Source organism: Balearica regulorum, chromosome 13 (assembly GCF_011004875.1).
Source record: "Balearica regulorum gibbericeps isolate bBalReg1 chromosome 13, bBalReg1.pri, whole genome shotgun sequence".
In the NCBI taxonomy this organism is placed as follows: Eukaryota; Metazoa; Chordata; class Aves; order Gruiformes; family Gruidae; genus Balearica; species Balearica regulorum.
Genome location: NC_046196.1, coordinates 11,328,751 through 11,350,397, shown reverse-complemented (window position 1 = coordinate 11,350,397; position 21,647 = coordinate 11,328,751). Strand labels below are relative to the sequence as shown.

The 21,647-nt window shown below is 40.8% G+C and overlaps 1 protein-coding gene across 2 annotated transcripts in view; it reads left to right on the top strand.

Annotated features, from left to right (window-relative positions):
• The window catches only part of CHST8 (carbohydrate sulfotransferase 8), a 182,473-nt gene that overhangs the window by 36,365 nt on the left and 124,461 nt on the right, over positions 1–21,647 (top strand). For both annotated transcript variants that reach the window (XM_075766019.1, XM_075766018.1), the window contains exon 2: positions 9,269–9,492. In XM_075766019.1, coding sequence (XP_075622134.1) covers positions 9,384–9,492 — 109 coding nt within the window. In that variant the 5' untranslated portion in view covers positions 9,269–9,383. The remainder of the gene's footprint in view (positions 1–9,268; positions 9,493–21,647) is intronic.

The window sequence follows — 21,647 nt, the reverse complement described above, 5'->3', positions numbered from 1 at the left end:
ACACAGCCGGGACAGCTGACCCCAGTGCCCAAAGGGATATTCCATATTATATGACGTCATGCTCAGCGTATAAAGCTGGGGGAAGAAGGAGGAAGGCGGGGACGTATAGAGTGATGGCATTTGTCTTCCCAAGTAACCGTTACGCGTGACAGAGCCCTGCTTTCCTGGAGATGGCTGAACCCCTGTCTGCCCATGGGAAGCGGGGAATGAATTCCTTGCTTTGCTTTACCTATTAAATTGTCTGTATCTCAACAACGGAGTTTTCTCACTTTTACTCTTCCCACTCAGGGGGAGTGAGTGAGCGGCTGTGAGGGGCTTAGTTGCCGGCTGGAGTTAAACCATGACAGCACGTGAGTAAAACTTTTACGCAATGGCTAGGAACATATTGTTTAAGTTTTTATACACACATACACACACATATATATAAAAAAGAATATATATAAAAGCAGCTCATAAAAACTTTAAGTTCTGTCATCTTTTTCTCTTACCACAACACATCTAAATCTGCATAGAAAAATTAATTTATAAAAGCAAACCCCAGTGTGCATTTGCTTCATACTGACATAAAGGAGAGAATACATCTGGGGTAATTACTTATTCGGTACCTCTGGAAGTCCAGCTTACTCCAGGTGCGTCCTATCTTCTGAAAGAAGGCATTTTTATTTGGAATAGCCAGGAAACCTATGGGAGAGACAAATGAAGCACCTTCAGGACAGCTGAAGACGGCATGTGCAACCATAACTGTCATACGATGGTGCAATCATCTAAAAAAACCTTTGAAAACGTGATAGTTACTTTAAATAGAAGAGAGATAGAGGCGAGTGGAGTGAGAGGGAAGCATTTCAAATTGGGCTTTAACTAGAACCAAGTGCACACCTGAAAAACAAGGAACCTTTCTACTGTATTTTATAAGAGTTCATTGCTTTCAGCACAGTTTTCTATATGAAATACTGTAGGAGGGACAATATACCTATAAATCCTGCTGCCAGGCAGCGCCTGCGAGGGCTGGGCTGCCTGCGCGTGAGATCTGCCGTGCAAATTGTGTGCCATCTGCTCTGGTGTGGAAGAAAGCTGGACAAGTTCATTATTAACACTCACTATTTACACTGTCACTGTACAGCTTCTGTGAGATGTTAATTTGAAACAAAGTAAAGAAAACTTTTTTTGTTTCAAATGAAAACTGCTTTAGAGATTATATTTTAGCTTAGGAATAGTATTATAACCCCTCGAGGATCTTGGAGAGGTGTGTGTATTAACTTGCTAAGGACCTGCTGCAGCACTGAGGAGATTAGTAACACATGACTCCTGCTACAATTTGCACCCAGAAAGATAGGAAAGAAATCTTCTTGACTTTGAAAGGATTATTTTGGTTGTTTACCGAGTGCTGTCCTTTTTGGTCTTAAATTGTAGATGAAAGTGGAAACCAGAAGTGCCCACTTCCTATTGCAACATGCGACGGAAATGAGAGGAGCAGCTTTAGCAGCTTTGCTGGGGGTTTTGGAATGGGAAAAAGAGGTCGTACGTTATCACTCTGACTTCAGCCACATAAAACAATATCATAGCTTTTTGCAGTTATGCCAAAATTCAGGTTTTGGCAGGTTATATGGGTTAATATACCCTCTAGCAGTGTGCCGGTCCAAAGGACAAAACTGGTAAACATAGCGGAGCAGAACTGGACCCACTGATACCTGACAAAACAAGTTTCCACCAGAATAAGAGAAAGCCTCTAAACCCACTTTCCCCCACTTTTTGTGATATATGGGTTTGTGTATATGTGAGCAAAAGGGGATCCTGTAATTTTCAGGATACTCTTCATGTCGAGAAATCCCCATTTTGCATAACTGGAGGAGATGTTGAAAGCCAAGACATGTAATGACATCAGTGATTGGAGACTAGAGCCGTTAAAAGGCAGTAAGTTCTGCCTAATTTCCTACAACACTGATGGCGTGCACTGGGTGGCATGTAACATAGGTGGTCAGCTCAGCATGTTTATTCAGGATCACTGGGACACAGAAGACACTAATTAAGCTGCAGGGAAGAAGAGGTGCCAGCTCATCAGGCAGGTCAGCAGGTCTGATTCACCCAAGCACCAATTCCTGTCCCCGCAAGTGGTTCTCAGGAAAACTGAGACCTCAAAGTAGCGCTGCATAAAATCACAGAGGGTGGGTGTGCTTTCGCATCTTGAATTCAAGCTGCTAAACTGGTCGGTGCATCTGGCAGCTAGTTGCCTTATCTCAGGACATACCCATGGAGCTACCTGGGGGTGAGGGGTCATCCTTCACACATTGGCGGGTGTTACAGAGAGGTGGGAAGGCTGAGCCACCTCTCTCTATGCAAGTATTTCGCTTCTGATTTCCAAGGATTTGTCAGAGTCAGAGGAATCTTTAACTTCACTCATGACTTCATTGAAGCAGGTTTTAATATGAAGGAAAAATATGAATCCAGATTTTTTCAGGAAAAAATTTTGGGGAGATTTCAGGGCAGGGCATTTTGAATAGATTCAACTTAAAATTTCTTATTTCACCCTTCTTCGAAATACTTATTTTTTGTTATTACACAAAGAACAACATAATTACTTATGAAGTACAAGTGAGACAAAATGTTTTGATTTGAAATATCAGCTGGAAACAAATTTATTCTTCCAAAATCTCAGGGAAAAAAAATATCAAAGTTTTTGTTCTGTTGATACATGAGCAAGAATACAGTGACAGAAAATCCAGCACCCAAAGATGAATGTTCGGTGAATGGAAGCAGCCACAGGATTAATAGTTTCCTACTTCTTTCTATGCTAAAGAAGCCAGAGGATTTGGGGCATAATACTTGGGATTCATTTGCATTCCCTACTTCCAAGAAGAATTGCTGACAGCTACAGAATAACATGATTTTTAATATCTCCACCTTTAGTACAGTGCCTGCATTTGTAAAACTTTTTACTTGTGAATACAAATAATGTTTATAAATCCTTTTTTCTTCTGTAAATGTCATGACAAGCCTGATCTAGAAATCAGGGGTAAAGCAGAGGATGGACACTTGAGTGATGGGAAAACTTAGTGCCCTGCATTTGAAGCCTTTTGTCTCTGTAAGTGCTTTGCAGCAAGGAAATACATGCTTGGCTCAGCCTCAGAGATGAGAAGCAGCCGTTGTTCACACAACTCATAGAAACACAGCTAATGTATCTAGAAGTGATCATTTCAGTAATAATAGCAAATCTTTTTCTAATATTCTTGTAGTAATAGTATTCCCTTTTTTTTCTATTCAGCTAATTGCCCACAGTCACTATCTCAGTCTCTAACTATATTACACAATCTAAGTAAAATTATCTTAATAACGCATAAAGTAAGTGCTCCATTACGGCACTCTTTCAGAACGCACAAAACAAAATCCAGTAGAAGACAAAAACCCATCACAGCTCCCAGCTGCCAACAGCTCACAGTTAAACTTCCCCAGATCAGCTAGGGGAGCGCTGAAATTTAACATGTGGGTTTTATTTCTATCAGGTCAAGGCTGACTTATAAAAATATTTCTGCATTTATAAACATCTCTCTCTGGACTGGTAATACTACCGTGCCATTAACCGAGGATAGCGTGGCAAAGATAAAAGACACCGCTGAGGCTGCGCCCGCGCAGTGCCACGTTTCTCCGTACAGAGAGCCCAGACAGCTCTGCGCAGACCCGTACCTCCACAGAGAGCTCCGCAGCACCACAGAGACATCCCAGTTTGCCTCCCAGGAATGGTATAACCACAGCAGCGGGAGCCTGTGCCCAAGCTAATCTCTGCTGCCGAGTACCTCGTTTTTCAACAGCACACAAAGCGCCTGGTGGAAACGCATCAATCCCTGCTTTCAAAAGGCAAAGATACCTGCATACTGCTGTCCTCCTTTGAATAAACAGCGGGCTTTGACTCTGCTCTGAACCGGCAGCCTGCTATCAACTAAAGGAATATCAACTAAAGCTCGCACAGTGCGAGAGATGAAGTTTACTGTGTACGTGGGAACTAGGCATTTTACATTCGTTCATAGGTGATTTGTAATTGTCCAATTTAGCAATCAGTAGATGTTTGGAAATAACTTGGGTGTTTTATTGACTTGCTGATGTGTATGGTAATGTAAACCTGATGCTGGCATTAGTTTGCATTCCTTGATTCACTGGGAGCTGCATCGGCACCTTGCAGTGAAGCCCCAGGAAGGGAAGAATATAAAGGTGCCCTGCAGTGGTCAGGAGCCTTATGGGGTTTCTGGCCCACCTTGGTCATCCCCTTCCCCTGGTTCCACATAGGAAAAGAGCCTCTTCTGTTCTCATCTTGGCACAGTTCCTTTCATCTTCAGGCTAATTTAGCTGGGCTGGTCACCAGCTCTCCAGGGGAGTGAAAGCACGCTGGCACCCAATTGCACAGAGGGTCAGGTAGTTTGGGTTGTACAATGTCTCGGAGCAGCCAACAGAGAGAAATGAAGGGCTGTAGCTATCTTGTGCCCCCGTCCCTCCTGTTCTCTGCAAGTGAACAAGCTCTTAGAAAGCAATTGTAGGTAGTGTTGTGAAAGCTGCATACCCTGACATCATGTTTTCCTAAGACAGCCAGTCTTAGATAGATACGCTACCCACATAAAAAGAAAGCGACCTCAACTAAAGATGGACAGAGCTTTTCCTAGGGGCAAGTTATCCTACTGCTTTGCTCTGCAAGGTTGTTTTTTTTTCTTTTTTTAACTTTCCTTTGAAGCATCAGCGTGGCTACTATTGGGGAAAGATCCAGTTCTAGATGGACCAAAGGCAGTCCCCTTTCTACCTAAGAACTACATCATACCCTTAGATTATTATCTTCTCAATGTCATTCTCCACACAGACTTGTTAGCAGACCAGGGAGAGAATGTCATGTCCGCAAAACTCATGAATGACCAAACAGCCATGTGCTGTCAGACACAACCCTGAGTGCAGCCTAGTTAACCCATCTCAGATGAGGAATCAAACAACAGAGATCTTGGTAGAAAACTCTTTGTCTTTCTTGGACTGATCCATTATTGTAACATAAAATTGTTCACAGTAAAAATGTCCAGCCATGAGGCTTGCAGGTGGTGATTGCAAAAGAGCAGACCTACAAAGCCCTACTTTCGGTGCCACTCTTGTCAAAAGATTTAAAGAATCTTTCCCATCATATTGGTTTGCAGTGTCTTTCAGTACTGCTTGGGAGCAGGGGGAAATTAGTCCTGCTTCTGCATTTCTAAGGAAAAGATTTGGTGCCTGAAAATTTTGCTATAATATTCAAATATTTTCCACAAACATATTTGGATGTTTTTTACCTAAAATTGTACACTTTTTTTCCTTAAAAGGCTTGCTTTAATGATGCACACCTATTCTCTTAACCAATGCTAATACTTCCTCACCTCACAATTCATAGGAGTACTATGGTGATTAATGAGTGTCTCTGAACTGGAAAGTGCTATCTGAGTGCTAATTATTATCCACATATACACATGCTGCTGGTGCTTTCAAGGGCAGAGCATTCACATACCATGGTAATGGGAAAGCTTAGAAAAACATATTGATACCTAGGAGTTTTATCCACTACAGAAATGTATAAAGGAAGAATAAATTAAAAGTTAGATGTTTCAATTCATTATTGCGCATTCTAGTGAACTGCTCTCCATCTGTTTAATAAGTTCAGGGCAGCTGAAAATGGAGTTTAGATTGGAAGCTGCTTGTAACCTGATCTTCTTGCACTCTCAGTAATACTAATAAGAATTATAAAAATATGTTATTGCCCATTGTGAGGAGCACAGTTAAAGTATGTGACCGCAAATCCAAAGTGTAAGTTGAAGGCTATGGATTTGTCCAAATTCTGCCTCCCAGATGCTGGGGCTCTGCATGGATGAATCCAAAGCTCCCACATACAGCACCCCTCTCCCTCACATGCCTGAGGGAAGTATTGCCTGAACAAGGTTAGCTGATGGTCCACTAAGGTTTTTTATAGGTTTTTCTGTCTCATCCATCTTTAAAATGATGTGATTTGAGTGTAAATGATACTTTCAAATGTTTCCTTAATGAAGATACTTCGTTCACATTTATCAGTCAGTGCTAACTGCTTTCGGAGTTCCTCTGCTCCTGTAACCCAACCACCAGCCTGGGAGGGCTCAAGAAGCACATACTCAGCATGTACAAAACAGCCGTTCCCATTCACCAGGTTTGCTCTCCTAGGACACGTTAATTAAAGTCAACTGATTGAAAAAATAATTACAGGAGAAAAGGGAGGGGATAAGCCTAGACCCATAATTTAAAGATCTCTGAAGTTTGTGTTTTGTTGAGAGGTAATAATTTTATTGAAAGGAAAAGAGGTTCTCTCTCTCTTTCCTTCTTGGACTCCCTCTATATTCACTTCTTGCAAAGGCGTGTAATGGCAACAGGCCATAAGCAGCAGTCTTTCTTTAGAGTTATGCAAATACATGCGGCCTTTTCTTCTTCTTTCAATATACACTTTCATCTAACTTTCGTTACTGATGCATCTTGAGGTGTCCCAAAGACACTGTAGTATCTAACCTAAAAGGTATGTGATCGTGAACACAGTTGTCCTATAGCATGTGGAATAATGTAAACATTAGAACTGTTAAAAACTGCTTCTGTAGCATTTTTCACACTAATTAAAAACTGGCTAGGGATCTTCTTTCTTGATGTTGCCTCTACTTCAAACAAAAACATTTCCACAAATCAAAACCAGGGAAAACAGTTTAGCATTTTAAGCTAATAATAATTGTTTTAGAAACCATATTTGCTCAAGGGTGTAATTCAAATGACCTTAAAACGCAGCGTTAAGCAAATATAAACCCCTTGTTATTTGGGAGTGGACGTTTTTAAGCTGCTGTCTCTCAAATTATGATCATGCGTTTCTTGCCAGCTTGCTCTATCCCCCCAGCTGCCGGGGCAGTCCCAGCAGAGAAGGGCAGTGCTGCTGATGCCAGCTGAGGGGCTGGGGGACCCTTCCACTCCCTGCTCTGTCACAGCCTTTCTCTACAATCTCGGGCACAGGCACTTGCCTCGCGCCTGTCCTGTTAATTGGGTAGAAGCATCCTCCTCCCCATGGATGCAGAGAGTGTAAAGAGGTTACAAAAAGGGAAATGTTTCTATTAGGTAATCAAATACAATTCTTAGAAAACTCTGACTGGACAGTTTTACAAAATGATGGTGTGATTTTGGTGTTGTACCAGCCTTTCCACAGGTGGATTGGTTTGAAGTACCCATTTATCCAAACAACTATGTAGCGCAAATTCTGTAGTGAACCAGAGAGAGGTTCACGTTCCCTAATTTTTGCTTGTAACAGCAGTGTTTGGAACTGTAACACAGTTGCTTTGAAGCTAATCCTCCTTCCCTAATCTGACTCCCCTAGGGCTTTAGAGTTAGTATTTGACTCTTAAATATATATATATAAAAAATAAATACATGTGCAAAAAGTCCATCCATACTGCATACACATGCACACAACAGGCACAGATGGACCATCACAAGGACCCATAAGGATTTTGCTTTGCTAGTGCTGAAAAACTTACGGACATTTTCTTTTAGTTTTACTTTCAAAGGGGTGAGAAAGATTTAAGGAGAAAAAAATAATAAAAATACAGAGTTAATATCTGCCATAATTTTAACAGAATATGAAGCTGAATTTGCCTATGTATAGAGAGAACTTGGCACTCTGCATTCATTTAAGATAGAAGCATCCACCACTGTTCCTGGCCCGGAACTCCAGCTGCTTTACACACTGAATAAACACAGTTGCCATTAAATAACCTTATCAATCAGAATCACAGAAATTACTTCATCAGGACTGCACAACTAGTGTTGTTCTTTGGTGCATTTTAGAAATTTAGAATACCATTACACTGCAGAAAACTAAAAACCTGCTATGGAAACCATAAAAAGCAAACAAGTCGCTCCTGACACCAAACATTCCAGGCACACTGAGAACAAATCTTTAAAGACTTTTCCTGGCATAACTACTTTGAATCGTCATCCTTCCACAACCCATCCTCTCTGCACACCAATGTTACACACTCTTTGTGTACTTAAAACTTCCTTGTAAACAAAGACCACTTTCAAAAACCTTCCTTAGACCAAGTCACATTTACAATTAGAAATACCAGAAAAGCAAAGTGATCACCACCCCTGCGACCTGTTGCCTATCTCCAATCTGAGCCCTTGTGTTCAATAATTTGCTAGTTACATTTTTGGGAATCAGTTCCACTGCCTGTGCTCTAATGCACCTTCCTTTGTGTTACCGAAAAATGCAGGACCAGCACAGTTGTGTGGCAAAAGCATTTATTTTAATTAAGAAAGCCATGTGGCACCACTAATGGTTTTCCTTTCTGGTTCCCATTCTTTCATTTGTTCACTTCTTAGTACCTGACCAGAACTGGACATTGGTTCCAGCAGGACTATTCGTGGGCTTAAAGTGAAGTATTTGCCTTAGGGCTGTGCTCAGTGAGGAGTTTTGAATGACACACAACATGCTCATCTGGGATCAGGGCTGCTGCTGCTCCACGGGGACAGCACATAACGGCGAGGGTTAGGGCGAGCAGCGAGAATTTGCAGAACCGAGCCCAGAAATTTGCTGGGAGTTCCCAGGGGAGGAGAGGCAGCAGTACCCGTCGCTCCTGCAGGATAGCCCACTAGCTCCCCACACTCTCTTTTCTCATGTTTTCTGCAAGCCTGTAAAAGGAGGTCCAAGCACCATGACTGGTATTTTCCCTTGGAAATCAATACACCTGCAGAGCTTTTTCAAGGGGTGGCATGGTGACCTGTGGTGCACCGTTGTAGTTCAACTGTTTTTATTGAGGGTGAAGCAGTCAGCTACCAGTTGTTCATCCTTCTCCTCATGTTTGACATGCAAGGTGCAGCTCCTGTGATCGTTTCTCCCACATTATCTCATTTTACGGTTTTCATATTGTCTAACCAGTGAAAAATAAAAAGTTGCTCATACTTCACTTGAAGCAAGCAAACCATTAAGAGGGGTTTCTGTGCAAATTGTAGCCATGGCATAACCAATTTTCCCAAACTGCACTTTAAACAATATTCTACATAGTCTTCTCAACATGTTAAAAACAGTGACATATAATTAAAGACAAACTGATGGGGCAGAAATTGACTGAATGACTGCAATTAACTGTACCAAAGAAATACTACAGAAATCAGTTATTTGGTCTAAACAATGACTTAAACCTACTAATCTGCATTGAAAAACTAAATACTCTATACGTTAAGCTTTGGCCGTTTGGTTTTTTACCTCTTGTAGACGCATTACGCCAGACTTCCAGATGAGAGGACGAGACTATGAGTGAAGAGTGTCCTGGAGATTGTGTGCAGTTCTTTTCCTGGGTCAGAACCAGACTGATCTGAGAACAATAATTATGAGGCTGACATGTATGTTCTCCTTCATTTTGCTGTTTGGAGCAGCTGGGCTCGTTGTCTTCATTCACCTGCAGGATCCAGAAGAAATAGTTCATCAGCAGACACCAGGTTAGCATTCCTATTTCTATTTGACTCACTTGCTCTTTCATGTTCAGCATTTTGTACTTATACCCTTAACATATTTTACATATTTCACAGTGGTTGCCTCAATAAAGGTATGTATTTGCTTGAATGAAGGCTATTTTAAAATTAATCAACAATTTCTTTAAAAAAAAAATTAAAAAAAGAGGAACTGTTAAAAAACAGATCCAAGAACCAATTAACTGATTACGCAGGGGTCTTTGCCAAGGTGCACAGGGTCCAGCTGGATGGCGTTAATTTTCGACCAAAGTTGAGACCAACTTCTGCTACCAGCTATGCCAGTATAAATATGAAAATGAGAAATTTTGCCAAAAGTTCATTTCCTGCAAATACGTGCTTCTGAATCCCCTTTGCCTGTTTATGGTATTCAATGTATCATGGAGATGCAAAATAAGAGATGGATGAGTCATGCAATATTCATAAAATACTTTGGGATGCAGTCCTTTAATGTGCTTAACTTCCATTAAACGTTTCATAACTTCCATTCATACGCACACCATCTTCCTGTGCTACTAACTTTAAACTCTGAAGAGCCACAAAGACCTCATCAATGTGAGAACTAGAAAACTGCGGGCTGAAATAGTGGTTTCCTTTTGAATGAGGGGCATGCCAGAAGTATGAAAAAGCATGAGATCTCTTGATTTACTTACAGTTGCTTTCTCTTTGACTAAGGCTGTAATGAAGGCTGGTTTTGAGCCTAGACAAATGCCAGTGCAGTTACTCCAGCTAATAATGATGCCCCTGTGCGCTGAGGTTTGGTCACTGTGTTTGCTCTTATATGCACTGAAATTCTCCTTTGACTAAATACGTGCTTTATGAGAAGTCTATTTGATTGACATCTTCATTGTACAGTGAATACGATTGTGTATACTTTCAAGTATTACTAACATTTTTAAAGGCACTGAACTCTAACACAGAGAACTCTTAAATAATTAAGTGCTAATTTCTGTGTCCAGGTTTATTAAGTGCTTACTTCCATGTCACTAAACAATCTATACTTTAATATGTTTATTATTTAGTCCAACTGTACACCAATTTTGAAAGCAGCCACTCAGCTGAAACTATAGAAATAATGAATCATCACTGTTGTGCAACACAGAGAATTAACCAGCCCCTTCAGTGCTTTTGCAATTTATTTTTGTATCCTTAGCTGCAAAAGAGCTTACAGATTAAAACTGGTGGTACTGGCCACGTTCAACTGAACTGGGCCAGTAGATTGAGGGTGAGGGGAAAGACATATAGACAGTAAATGCAGGCAGTACACTAATGCATCTAGGAATGTATAACTTCACATTGAAAAGTTAATTCTTTGCTCCTGAAAGAGAAGGAATTTCTAGTGGTGTCTCAAAAAATGTACAATTTCTTCTCCATTTTTTCATTATTGGTCCCCCATCTTGACCTGTCATACGTCTGTTCTCTCTGCCACAAACCTCCTGAACACCGACTGCTGATTGTAGTACACTGTGAAATGATTTTTGAAACGGATATAACTGTAGAAGGTGATACCCACGCACATTTAAATAAAAGCAAGTTTGAAAAGAGCTCCTGCCCCCAACAGGGAAACTCACTCTGTAACATACTCGATTGCCATGGGCAGAGTTCTGCTCAGCTAAAACATGAACATCCCAACGATGCTGTTGCTGCCAAAGGTGTATAATCAATTGCTCAGTTCTCACATTCAATGACTATTTATATTAATAGGAACTAGACTGTACCCTTGAGTAAAAGGTGCTCAACACAATTACTCTTATTTCTGTTTGGCTGATTTTCACGTGTGTTAAGTGCTTTCAGCTCCCAGTGCTTTCCAGTTTCCCAGCTCAGAAGCTCCTCACATCCCCTGCTTCTGAAAACGATACCAGTTGTCACTAAAAGATATTAGGCAGCTTAAAGGACGCAGGAAAAAATATCCATTCATTTCATTAAAAAGAGTGGTAGGCATATTTCATCTCTAGACAGTCTCCTGTGAAAATCTGTCAAGAGACATTTCTGGTGTGCTGAGAAGGATCCTTCCCTTCCCCTGTTCAGAGTGCTTCTCCTTGAAAAGGCCAGTTTCTAATGGAGATCGAATATTGCTATCATTTGCTTGTCTGATTGCTCCCTCAATAGAATTGAACAACTGCATGTGTCATTAAGCTACTTAGGACAACAGATTCTGCATGGTAAAATCGTATTGGATTAGCCTTTGCTTTTGTATTTCCCATGTAGTTACTACATAGTAAAACGTATTTGCCAGACACTGGAGTCTCATCAGAAAAGCTGGAGAAAAGTCGGTAACATTTATTCTTGCACTGAAAAGCAGTGTAGGAGAATTTTGCATTGTCCAAAAGGACGTTTTTCACTGTTAGTACATTCAGTCATCTTTAATTTAAGACACTACAACTTATGAAACAAGATTAATAAAAATACTTTGGTACTTTAGTTTTATCTGTCTGTTCCAGAAATTGTTCTTGATTGTTTTAGTCCTAGCAAGCACGATGGTGAGACCTTGATGTACTACTTAAACCAGTATAAAACCCACAGTCATAAAACTTTAAGTAATGCTTACGTTACTTTCACTGAGCAAAGTACTCCTGACAGTAGCTGTTTGTGTTGATTTGTTACTATTCATTTATTCTTTCCCTGTGCTTCACATTGCTACCTAATTGTGATGCTGTACTGAGAAAGCAATATCAGAGTAATTTTCCACAACATTAGTTACAATTTTCTTCTGATCTTTCGAGTGAAACAATCCCATCCTGTTGGCTTCTGTGAGCATATAAACCTTGATTACATTTATCTGCTGGAAACCAATGCTTACAAAGTATATGTGCTGGGATGGCGGGTGTAGAGCCTTTTTTGCTGATTGACAAACATGCTGTCTGTGTAGTTTTATTTATATAATGCACATCACTCTGAGCAGATATATTTAAGACAGACAGCCATTTAGGGTGGGCAAAAGAGATTTCCCAAGCCAATATATTAAATTCAGTAGATAGTCCTGTGGTCATTAAAGAGACAATAACTTCACTTACGACAGTCGTTTACTCGGACTCTACGAAGAGTGCTATTACTACGGAGAATGCAGGATAAAGCAGGGCTGTGGGTTGAGAAGTGGTATGAACAATAGTCATACACCAAACAGAAACGTAATGCTCTTCTAATAATTCTCCCTGTATAATTATAGAAAACTCAGCTCTGCAGTAATCATGCCATTATTAAACAGACACAGTAAAGGATTTGTTTTGGGTAACTCAAGCACATTTGCACATGGTGCACAAGAAAAATTTAACACAAACATCCTCATCCTAATGCTAATGACTCCCAAGTGTATAAAATCTCCTGTCTGTGATAGGATATTAAACATGCAAAAACTTTACAGTAATGAAATGTGCAGCCACCCCACCGCCGCGTTTGTCCCAGAACCACAGAAGCAGCTGGGAAGAGGCCTGTCCAGCCCTGTGGTTAGCAGGGGGCTTCCTCAGCATAATGGCCTTCTCTCTCAGGATTTACAGTGGAAGAGTCAATAGGGCTAACGAGCACCTTCACAGCCTTGGCCAGGGCTCGGCCAGGGCCACTGCAGTTTATGAGATCACTGACAGCACAGAGAACTCGGATTTGTGGGAGCTGCATTGAGGTGGTTCAAGAGAGAGCAACTTGGACGAACAACATCAGCAAGTGAGAGAAAGGTCTAGAGGATGCAAGCCATCCCAACAGCTCTCAGGTGGATTTCAAACACCTGCACAAACTTCTGAGCTGTAGACCAGCCAGTCCCTGGGCTGGAGACAGGACTGTGGTCACGAATAGCAGGACCACTGCTTCCGAGTTGCACCAGGGACACAGTAACTACAGATGTACTACAGTATCTATAGCTGTACTTAAGACCATGTGCTTTATGGACTTTAATCAGAAGAGAAGGGATATTCTAAAATGGTATCTACTTTTCTAATAGGAGATTTTACCAAATAAAAACCAGTGGAAGTATTAATATTTCTATACACCTATATTCACGTAGCAAATTTCTCTCGGTATGGTGAATGAACCCACGGGAAAAAAAATATTGGGTTTTTGCCATATGGTTACTGAATTCACAAACGTGTAAGAGTTTTCAGTTAGAACTTTTAAGATAAGCATATATGGACACACATTCCTCTGGGAGCTGGTAAAAGGTGGAAAATACATCTCAAAGGATGCATGTTGTGAAAGCTCCAGAAGAGTGAAAACAGGGAGTAGAATGGAAATAGCTTTCTACTCTGACTACACCAGAATTTCAAAGTCAAGTACAAATATAACCAAGCCTGAAACTCATCTGACTGAGATTCTGCAGTGATTGCTGTCCTTACCTCATCTACCAGTTCCTACCATAATACCGTCATCTTCATTTTCTGCTTTCCTAAGGGTGTGATGGGGAGGAGGGGAAGGAAGGAGAGGCGGCAGTCTGAAGGGCTGGCATGCGAACGCTACTGCAAACCTGACGGCACAAGGGAGCCACAGGGCAGAAATCTCACTGTATATTGCAGAAGCCTTAGAGCAAATGTTAGTATTATAGCTATACTGAAATTTTCTTAATTACTTATTCAGAGCACAAACACCCCGTTACTCACAAATTACAGTCCTATGCACATCTCCATGTTCACTGTACATTTCCATAATACTATCGTAGTGCACAATGTACCGTTTGTTTGTCATACTGGAAACTTTTGATAAATGCAATTGAAAATAAACTAGCATTGATATATAATTTCAGAAGTAATTTTCCTACAATTTGCAACTTACTTCTCTCTATAAACTAGAAGCCATTTAATCTGCTTCTCAACTAACAGCATCATCAGAAATCAGGAACAAAAGAACCTTGTGACTGTAGCAGAGGCGAGCGGGCTTGCTGATAGGCTTTTCAAGTAGCAGCAGCAGCATACTGCTACATGTGTAATGGTAGTTTCCACCAAATCAAGAGTGGAGGAACCTTCTGCAGTCACATCCTCTGAGTCTTCTTTAGCTGAATTTCCCCCAGCAAAGAACTGTCCTTTGTGCAGACTAGTTCCCAATGGTCTGCAGTTATTGGGATGAAAAGAAAAAGATCTATTTCCTTGTCTGCCAAGGCAAGGCACTTATAAGGGAAATGGGGTCTTATGAGTATGATATTCCCTTTTCTGTTGCTTGAAATGGTTATGGTTTAGACTGACTGTGAATGTGAACCTGGTTATTTTTTACATTGGACAGAAGTGCTGATAACGACTTCATCAGTCTGCTGCTACAGGGGGATCAAATGCTGTCCAGCATTTGGTGACAAAGGAAGTCCTATACCACACTCCCAGTGCAATCTTGCTCAAAAGAATGCAGTCTAGTGCTGAAAGCAATCCCTTATAAGCTATTTTATCATGAATAATATACAGAGATTGTCTCCTACAAGACTTTTTCCCTGCTTTCCTGACCATGCCATGTCCTTGGCAGTCGTATGAAAAATGCAGCATTTATTTATGACATGGTATTGAGAGAGCACCCCTTTTTTTTTTTTTTTTTTTCTTTTTACAGTTTCTGCTAGCATACTTTAGCAGTTAGAAAGCCAGTACTTTTTCCAGCCTAAAGCCCATTAAAGCAAATACAGCTCTTAAGCTATAGCATCTCAGGCCAGCATTTACAGGACCAGTATTTCCTGTCGACCATCAGCAAGTGCTTCACAGAGTCGGAGCACTTCAGCGTTAGACTGTGGAATTGGGATCCAAAGCTGTTGTGGTTTGTTCCTGTCCTGCCCTACTGCTCATAGATTGTGCTATATTTGGTTAAATCAGGCAATTCACCTGCTAAACGTTTCCATTTCCTATTAATTACGGGGGTTCTCTGCGGGGAATTCAAGGTACCCAAGGACTGCAAGTTCCTACAACAGAAATGCAAGACCAAAGCACATTAACTGTAAGATTAGCACAAAATCTGGCGCATTACTGGCAGCAGTTTTAATTCCACTGCAGTGGTGCACGCACACATCAGATGACTGAACTCTGATCCACTGCCCATTTATTTGATGGCATAACGTCCATGTCACCTAATCCCAAACATATTTAATAGCATCACCAGAGTGATGTAGTACTTAATCATTCACATTGAGCAGCTTCCACTTCCACAAATTTCCCAATCCTTTCTCTTTCTGCGAACATTTCTTCTCACATACTAGTTTTAAAAAAAAAAGGTTTGATATTTCTTTTAAAGCCTGCTTTTAAAAACTGTCAGAGGTTGACACTTCTTTATTTTGTCTGGCAAAATAAAAAGTGACCTGCCATCTCAGAGCTGCATTCGTTTATGGTGCTTGGCAACATATCACAGGCAAAACTCAACAGCACTGTGATATGTCAGAAGACTCTCAGAGTGGCAGCTTTATGAAAGTATATTCCTAGGGAACAAGCCTGGATGCCACTCAGATTCCCTGGAAATTTGCAAACGCATTACAGAAATGTGCAAAAGTTGATCAGCAGACTTTCATTTCACCTCAAAACATTTATTCTAAATATAAGGCTATATTGAATTTTTCATAGAAAATGTGTCAGTACTAGAAAGCCTCCTTCCATATGTCAGCTATCATTCAGTTTGATTTTTAAAACTTGATACCACATTGAGGAGCTTAGGTAAGTTTAAAATACTTTCTGGATTTTCTAAAGTTTGTGCCATTTAAAACATGTTTTATAATATATGTTTCCATTTCTCAAAGTTATTAATGTTCCCCTAAAAGCTTAACCAAAACTTCCTCTCTCCAGCAATATCATCCTTTTTCATTTAGTAAACATTAATTTTCCTTTCATGATTCTAGTGGAGCTTGAAATTAAAGGTGGCTTTCTTCTCTATTATGGCTTGCTTTGTGTATCAGCATCAAAACTGCCAGTTAACTACTGCTTTAGCACCAGTCAAGAGACCATAAAAAGCCAAATAATTGATCTTATATAGGCCCTACACAAAAGCTACTTCTTGTGGACATCTTTATCATTTTCTCCAAATGAATAATCTATCTGTTTTTGAAAGTAAGCGACTGATTTTGGATCTGTCACCACTTGACATACGCAAGGTGATTAATTGATTTAAATCTTCATCTGTACAGACTCTATCCTAGGAGATGCTAGCTCACAGCATCAGAAAAGCACTTCTGTATCAACTAAGTGGCTCGACTGTTAGCTCTGCTCCGATGCCTGAAGTGCTCTGCTGCCTGAGGGTCACAATATTCTGCATCTTGTAAAGTTCAGTCCCATCTTTGTCCCTTTTTGGTCTCAGCCACTTCAGGAAACCTATGTGGTGATTAGAGGGAAAAATGCTCCAGCCAGGCCCTTCCTCCGTGGGCACTTCTGCACATCAGGGCAATTCAGACATGCTCTTTCCCTTTTTTTTCCTCAGAATCACTATCCACTGGCTGTTCATACCTACAGAAATTGAGTCTTTTGGGGCTTCTGTTCCTGCTTTTTAGTTGGAAACCACACTTTTTCTCATAAATCTCTTTGCAGGGACTGGATGTCTGATGTTTTGCTCTTTGTAGCGCATTAGTCAAGAGATCGGTGTTTACAGACTTCAGGTATCCATAAACGATGAAAGCGAAACATGCTGTGCCACCGAGCATGTATGCACATACACAAGGAGAGTTACACAGGCTGGGAGGAAATCAAGGGACACCAAGTCCCTTTATGGCGCAGTGGGAACTGAACAGCCTCAGCAGGGAAAAAAAAGCAGGTTGCAAATGAAATTCCTCATCCTTCAGGAAGGTGCCTGTGTTCCAGCAGTGCCCTGTTCCCCCTCCTCTAACACATTTACCTTTCTCCTTCCATTTGGCATAACGACTGGCAGTGCTGAGCTTTCAGTAACGATGGCACAGATAATGCTTGGGACAAACAAAGGTGTATTTGGCTTTAGAATTATTTTAGGCTTGAATTCACAGGAACCTTTGGATGGCCTGCACCCACTACAGTCAGAGTGGCTACTGTGGAAGCAGGGGAGACACACAAATACTTATTCCTGTGGCCAGCAGGACAGAAAGCATGAGCCTAAACAGAGGAAACTGGTCATTTGCCCAGTGGCTATTTGAGAGGGGTGGGAGGGCAGACTCCTTTCCTCAAGCTGTAGGTAGTGCACAATGGCCAAGATCTTACATACCAGTTTCCAGCTTGCTGCATTTTTTTTTTTCTTGACTTGTTTGACTTGACTTTATTCGTTAATAAAATTCTGCACAGCTTAATACCCATAAGTCAAACCACAGGAGAAATTATAGACAGCAATCACTGCTGCTCTGTGTGAACTGAATGCAGCTTTAATTGGGTCCTCTTAATTGTGCATGCAGCTGCTAGGAAAAACATGACGATGCTTATCTCATACAAGAAAACAAATTCCTCTCACTACTCCATTGTAAACAAATGAAAAGACGTGTATTCAAATAGTCACAAAAGTAAATGTATACATCTGCAGGTAGATAGCACGAATTTTATGCCATAGCAAAGCAATTCTGTACTCATTGCGACTTTAATGTAGTTTTAAACAACTGTAGTTGTTTACATCTAAAGTCATCCTAAAGACTAGTGAGAACTTAAGCAGAGCTGGGATACCACTCACATGCCCAGAACAAACAGCAGCACCTCAGCCACCAAGTTCACTCAGATACTGTTAACAGCCAAGATTAATGGTGGAAAACAATCAACTGATTTTTTCATAAGCTGTTAAATTGAAACCTGCCCCTCCATTCATTTAGCTCAAGAGATATTACCTTGTAAACAGGAGGCATCCTTAAGTCACTACCTAATTAAAATTCCAATTATTCTGCATTTATGAGCTGCTCATTCTCCTGCTATTGAAGGGTATTAAGTTACTTAAGAACGTACAAAGTCAGGTATTGTATAACACCTATATATTGATGATGTATTTAGTGCTGCATGTTAAACCAGCCAAGTCACTACCTGTTCCAGTAGCATATTTCACCAATACCTGCAGAATGGTTTCTGGGATGATTTCTATTTTGTAGGAGAAAACCAAAATGAAGAGACCTTAGCAAACCATTATAACAGCAGTGTTAGGAAAAAGAAGCATGTAAATGGGAGAGAAACAGAAAAAAAAGATGTGTGCAGCACACAAAGAAGAATGGTAGGAAAGGAGATCTAAGAAAGAAAAGTTGAGATAACTTCCTTTTCTGTTCTTCAACATTGGAAATTATTTAATGAAAGGAACTTTGTGAGGTTTTTGTAGAAAAACATCCAGAGACTAGTTCTGCTAGATGCTTTAAACATTTTTAAAAGAAAAATAAAAAAAATGTTATTTAAACCAAAATGTTTAATTAAATTTGAATGTTACAGAGAATTTACTGCAGTTTTATAATTCATGTTAATAGACAATGCGCCTAGAATCAGTATGACTGAAGTTCCCAAGGGTGCTAAAATGAAGACAAGGGAAGTACGAAGGAAAATTAATATTTACTACAGCAAATTTACACTACTTAACAAACTTAGAAAGAACACCTTAAATTTTTAAAACCACTAAATATTCTTAACAAACAATAACAATCTAATTAAATGATACTTCCATATGCAAAGCTTTGAGACATAACGTGTTCTTAACGTCTACACATTTGCACACCATATTTTCCTCTTGCTTGTTTCCAGAGATCAAATTATATATTCAGTATATTCTGATTGTTCTCTGCCTTTTCCTCTAAAGGCACTGACTTCACTTCTTAATTGAGACCCAGTGGAGATAAGTTCACTACAACATAATTTAATGAACTATGGAAGAGTTACCTTTTACTGCATGAAGTATCAAGCTGCATGACAGAGTATCTCCTAGGTGATGTTTCAGCAGATAATAAAGACATCTCCTAAAATAATACCACCCGCACACAAGCACGGCCCTTTCCCCCTCTGAAATTGGACAACACATAAAGCGAGTTAATAAGCCAAGGACACAGTTCCTAAAAGGAGCTCAGTGACACAATTTCCTTCCTCCATGAAATCACAGATTAGAAATAAGAGACCTATAGTACAGACGAGTGAATTTTACTCTTTTCCCCCCCTTCAACTTCAAAGGCTTGATTTACCCTTCACATTAGTCTTGGATGTGCCATCACCACAGTCCCTTCCAAGTGTGAAGATTTTCCTTTTTGCTCTGAATGATCCTGAGCAGATCAGCAGAGGCACTCTCACCACACACAGCTGTCATCTCGGCGCCTCCTGCCTCCTTTACTTCAGGGCTTTGGGGAGAACCTTTGCAGCATCGGCCTTGCTGCATTTTTTGGTTATTTACTTCCATTTTTGGGTAGGGGAAAAACCTCTGACTTTTAAACATTTCACATGACACGGCTGGGGAGCAGGACTGCGGTGCCGGCAGCGTCCCTCTCGGGGACAGAGCAGACAGCACACTGCCAGCCTCCTTCACCACCCTCATCCAACCCCGCTGCTTCCAGCCCCGGCCCTACCTTGAGTGGCAAAGGCAGCCTTCTGTCCCCTTCATCTTTGTATATTTTTGTTGCAATTTAATGTTAATTAGATTTCAGATTCTTCAAATTACGGAGTGTGAGTCAAACTCTGGCTCCTACTGAGTTCAGAAGGATGCGTGTATCAATAGGCATTTTTACAGCATTCACCACTTTGATCACAGCCCTCCCTGCCACCACAAAGAGATAGTCATTTGATGATAATGAAAGATGTTTCACAAAGAACTGCTGAGACAGCATTTCAAGAATTTGGAATATTTTAATATTCATTAATTAATTATTTCTCAGTTTCTGTCCTTTTAGCATCCAACCAGTGATGTTGTAAAAACATCGAAGTGAAGGGCAAATTGTTAACATTCCAAGAGAAACCCTATTTGCTATGAGAGCAGTTCTAATTAGCAAGACAAACCATCTTCTGGTAGTCATTTAGAGGAATCAGAAGCAAACATAGCAACACTGGTCTTGATAGCAGCAAAATATTTACCATCTCCTGTCTCAATGGAGAAGGTGCCCAGAGTTAGAGGCTTACCTTGGGAAAAGGCAATTCTGTTTCCTGGCTTTGACGTTGCTCCCTAAACGAAGCACTCATTAGATCTGTTGCGTGTAGTGACTACATTTGCTTAGCCTAGTTACATGAATCTGTCTCTATTTCTTTTATCTAACAAGCCGAAATGTTCTTTGGCAGGGATTTCACAAAACAAAGATTTCTTGAATGCATAACTACATTTGGGTTGCTGTGTCCACCTTCCCCACAGCTATGGCTCAGCTGTAGGGCACCTGCAGGGGAAATGGGAACCAAGCAGGATTTTTTTTAGACACAGAATGGGACAATCCACAAGTCATTTCTCTGATAATGTTCCTGTCACAAGGAAGAGAAAATTGGTATTGACTAATAAATACAGACTTCACAGTCAAAACAAACTGACTGCTAAACAGCAGATCGCAGTCATGGATAGGAATGACCATTGACTCCTGTTAGGGCTGCTGCCACAGACAAAAACCAGCGTCCCGCCGTGAGCGGCAAAGCGACGTGCTCTGATAGTACCATGGGCAGATAGCATCCAGTTACTGTAATACAGCATGCAGCACAGTGTTCGCATTGCCGTGATGTTTTGCCCTGGGCAGGACCAACTACACCATGACATAAGGCCAGTGAAGGCCTGTCCAGCCAAAGCCAGACCTAATGGCTTGGAGCCACCGGGGGTGTTGGCCAGGTCAGGCAGAAAATGTGTGTGCAAAATACACAGGAACAGTTCTACACTCCATTTTCAAGCTTTGTTATCTCTCCACGCTATTTTAATTTATGGAGCTCAGACGTCCCTTCTCCCTTGCCAGCAGGCCTTAGGTAGTGCCTAACGAGGCCATTGAGGAGAGCTGATTGATTTAGCTGGTTCCTTTTCTCTGCAACAGGTTTAATAATTGCGCAATTCTCTGGGTAAGATCAGATCCTAAAGATCATAGGGGTTTTTATCCCTCAGTGTAGAAGTAGTAATAAAAGCAGACTGTAAGTCTCTCCATCCTCAGTTAGCCACTGTGGTGTCAGTGTCAAATACAACTTGACAAGACAGCCAACACCAGCAGGATTCTCAGAGGCAGTGAAGGCAATATAAGATGTTTCTTTAAATCAGATCTATCGTGTAGGTTATTTATGCTAAGGGGAAAAACCTTTTCTAGTTTTATTCTTTGCATTCCCTGGACTTAA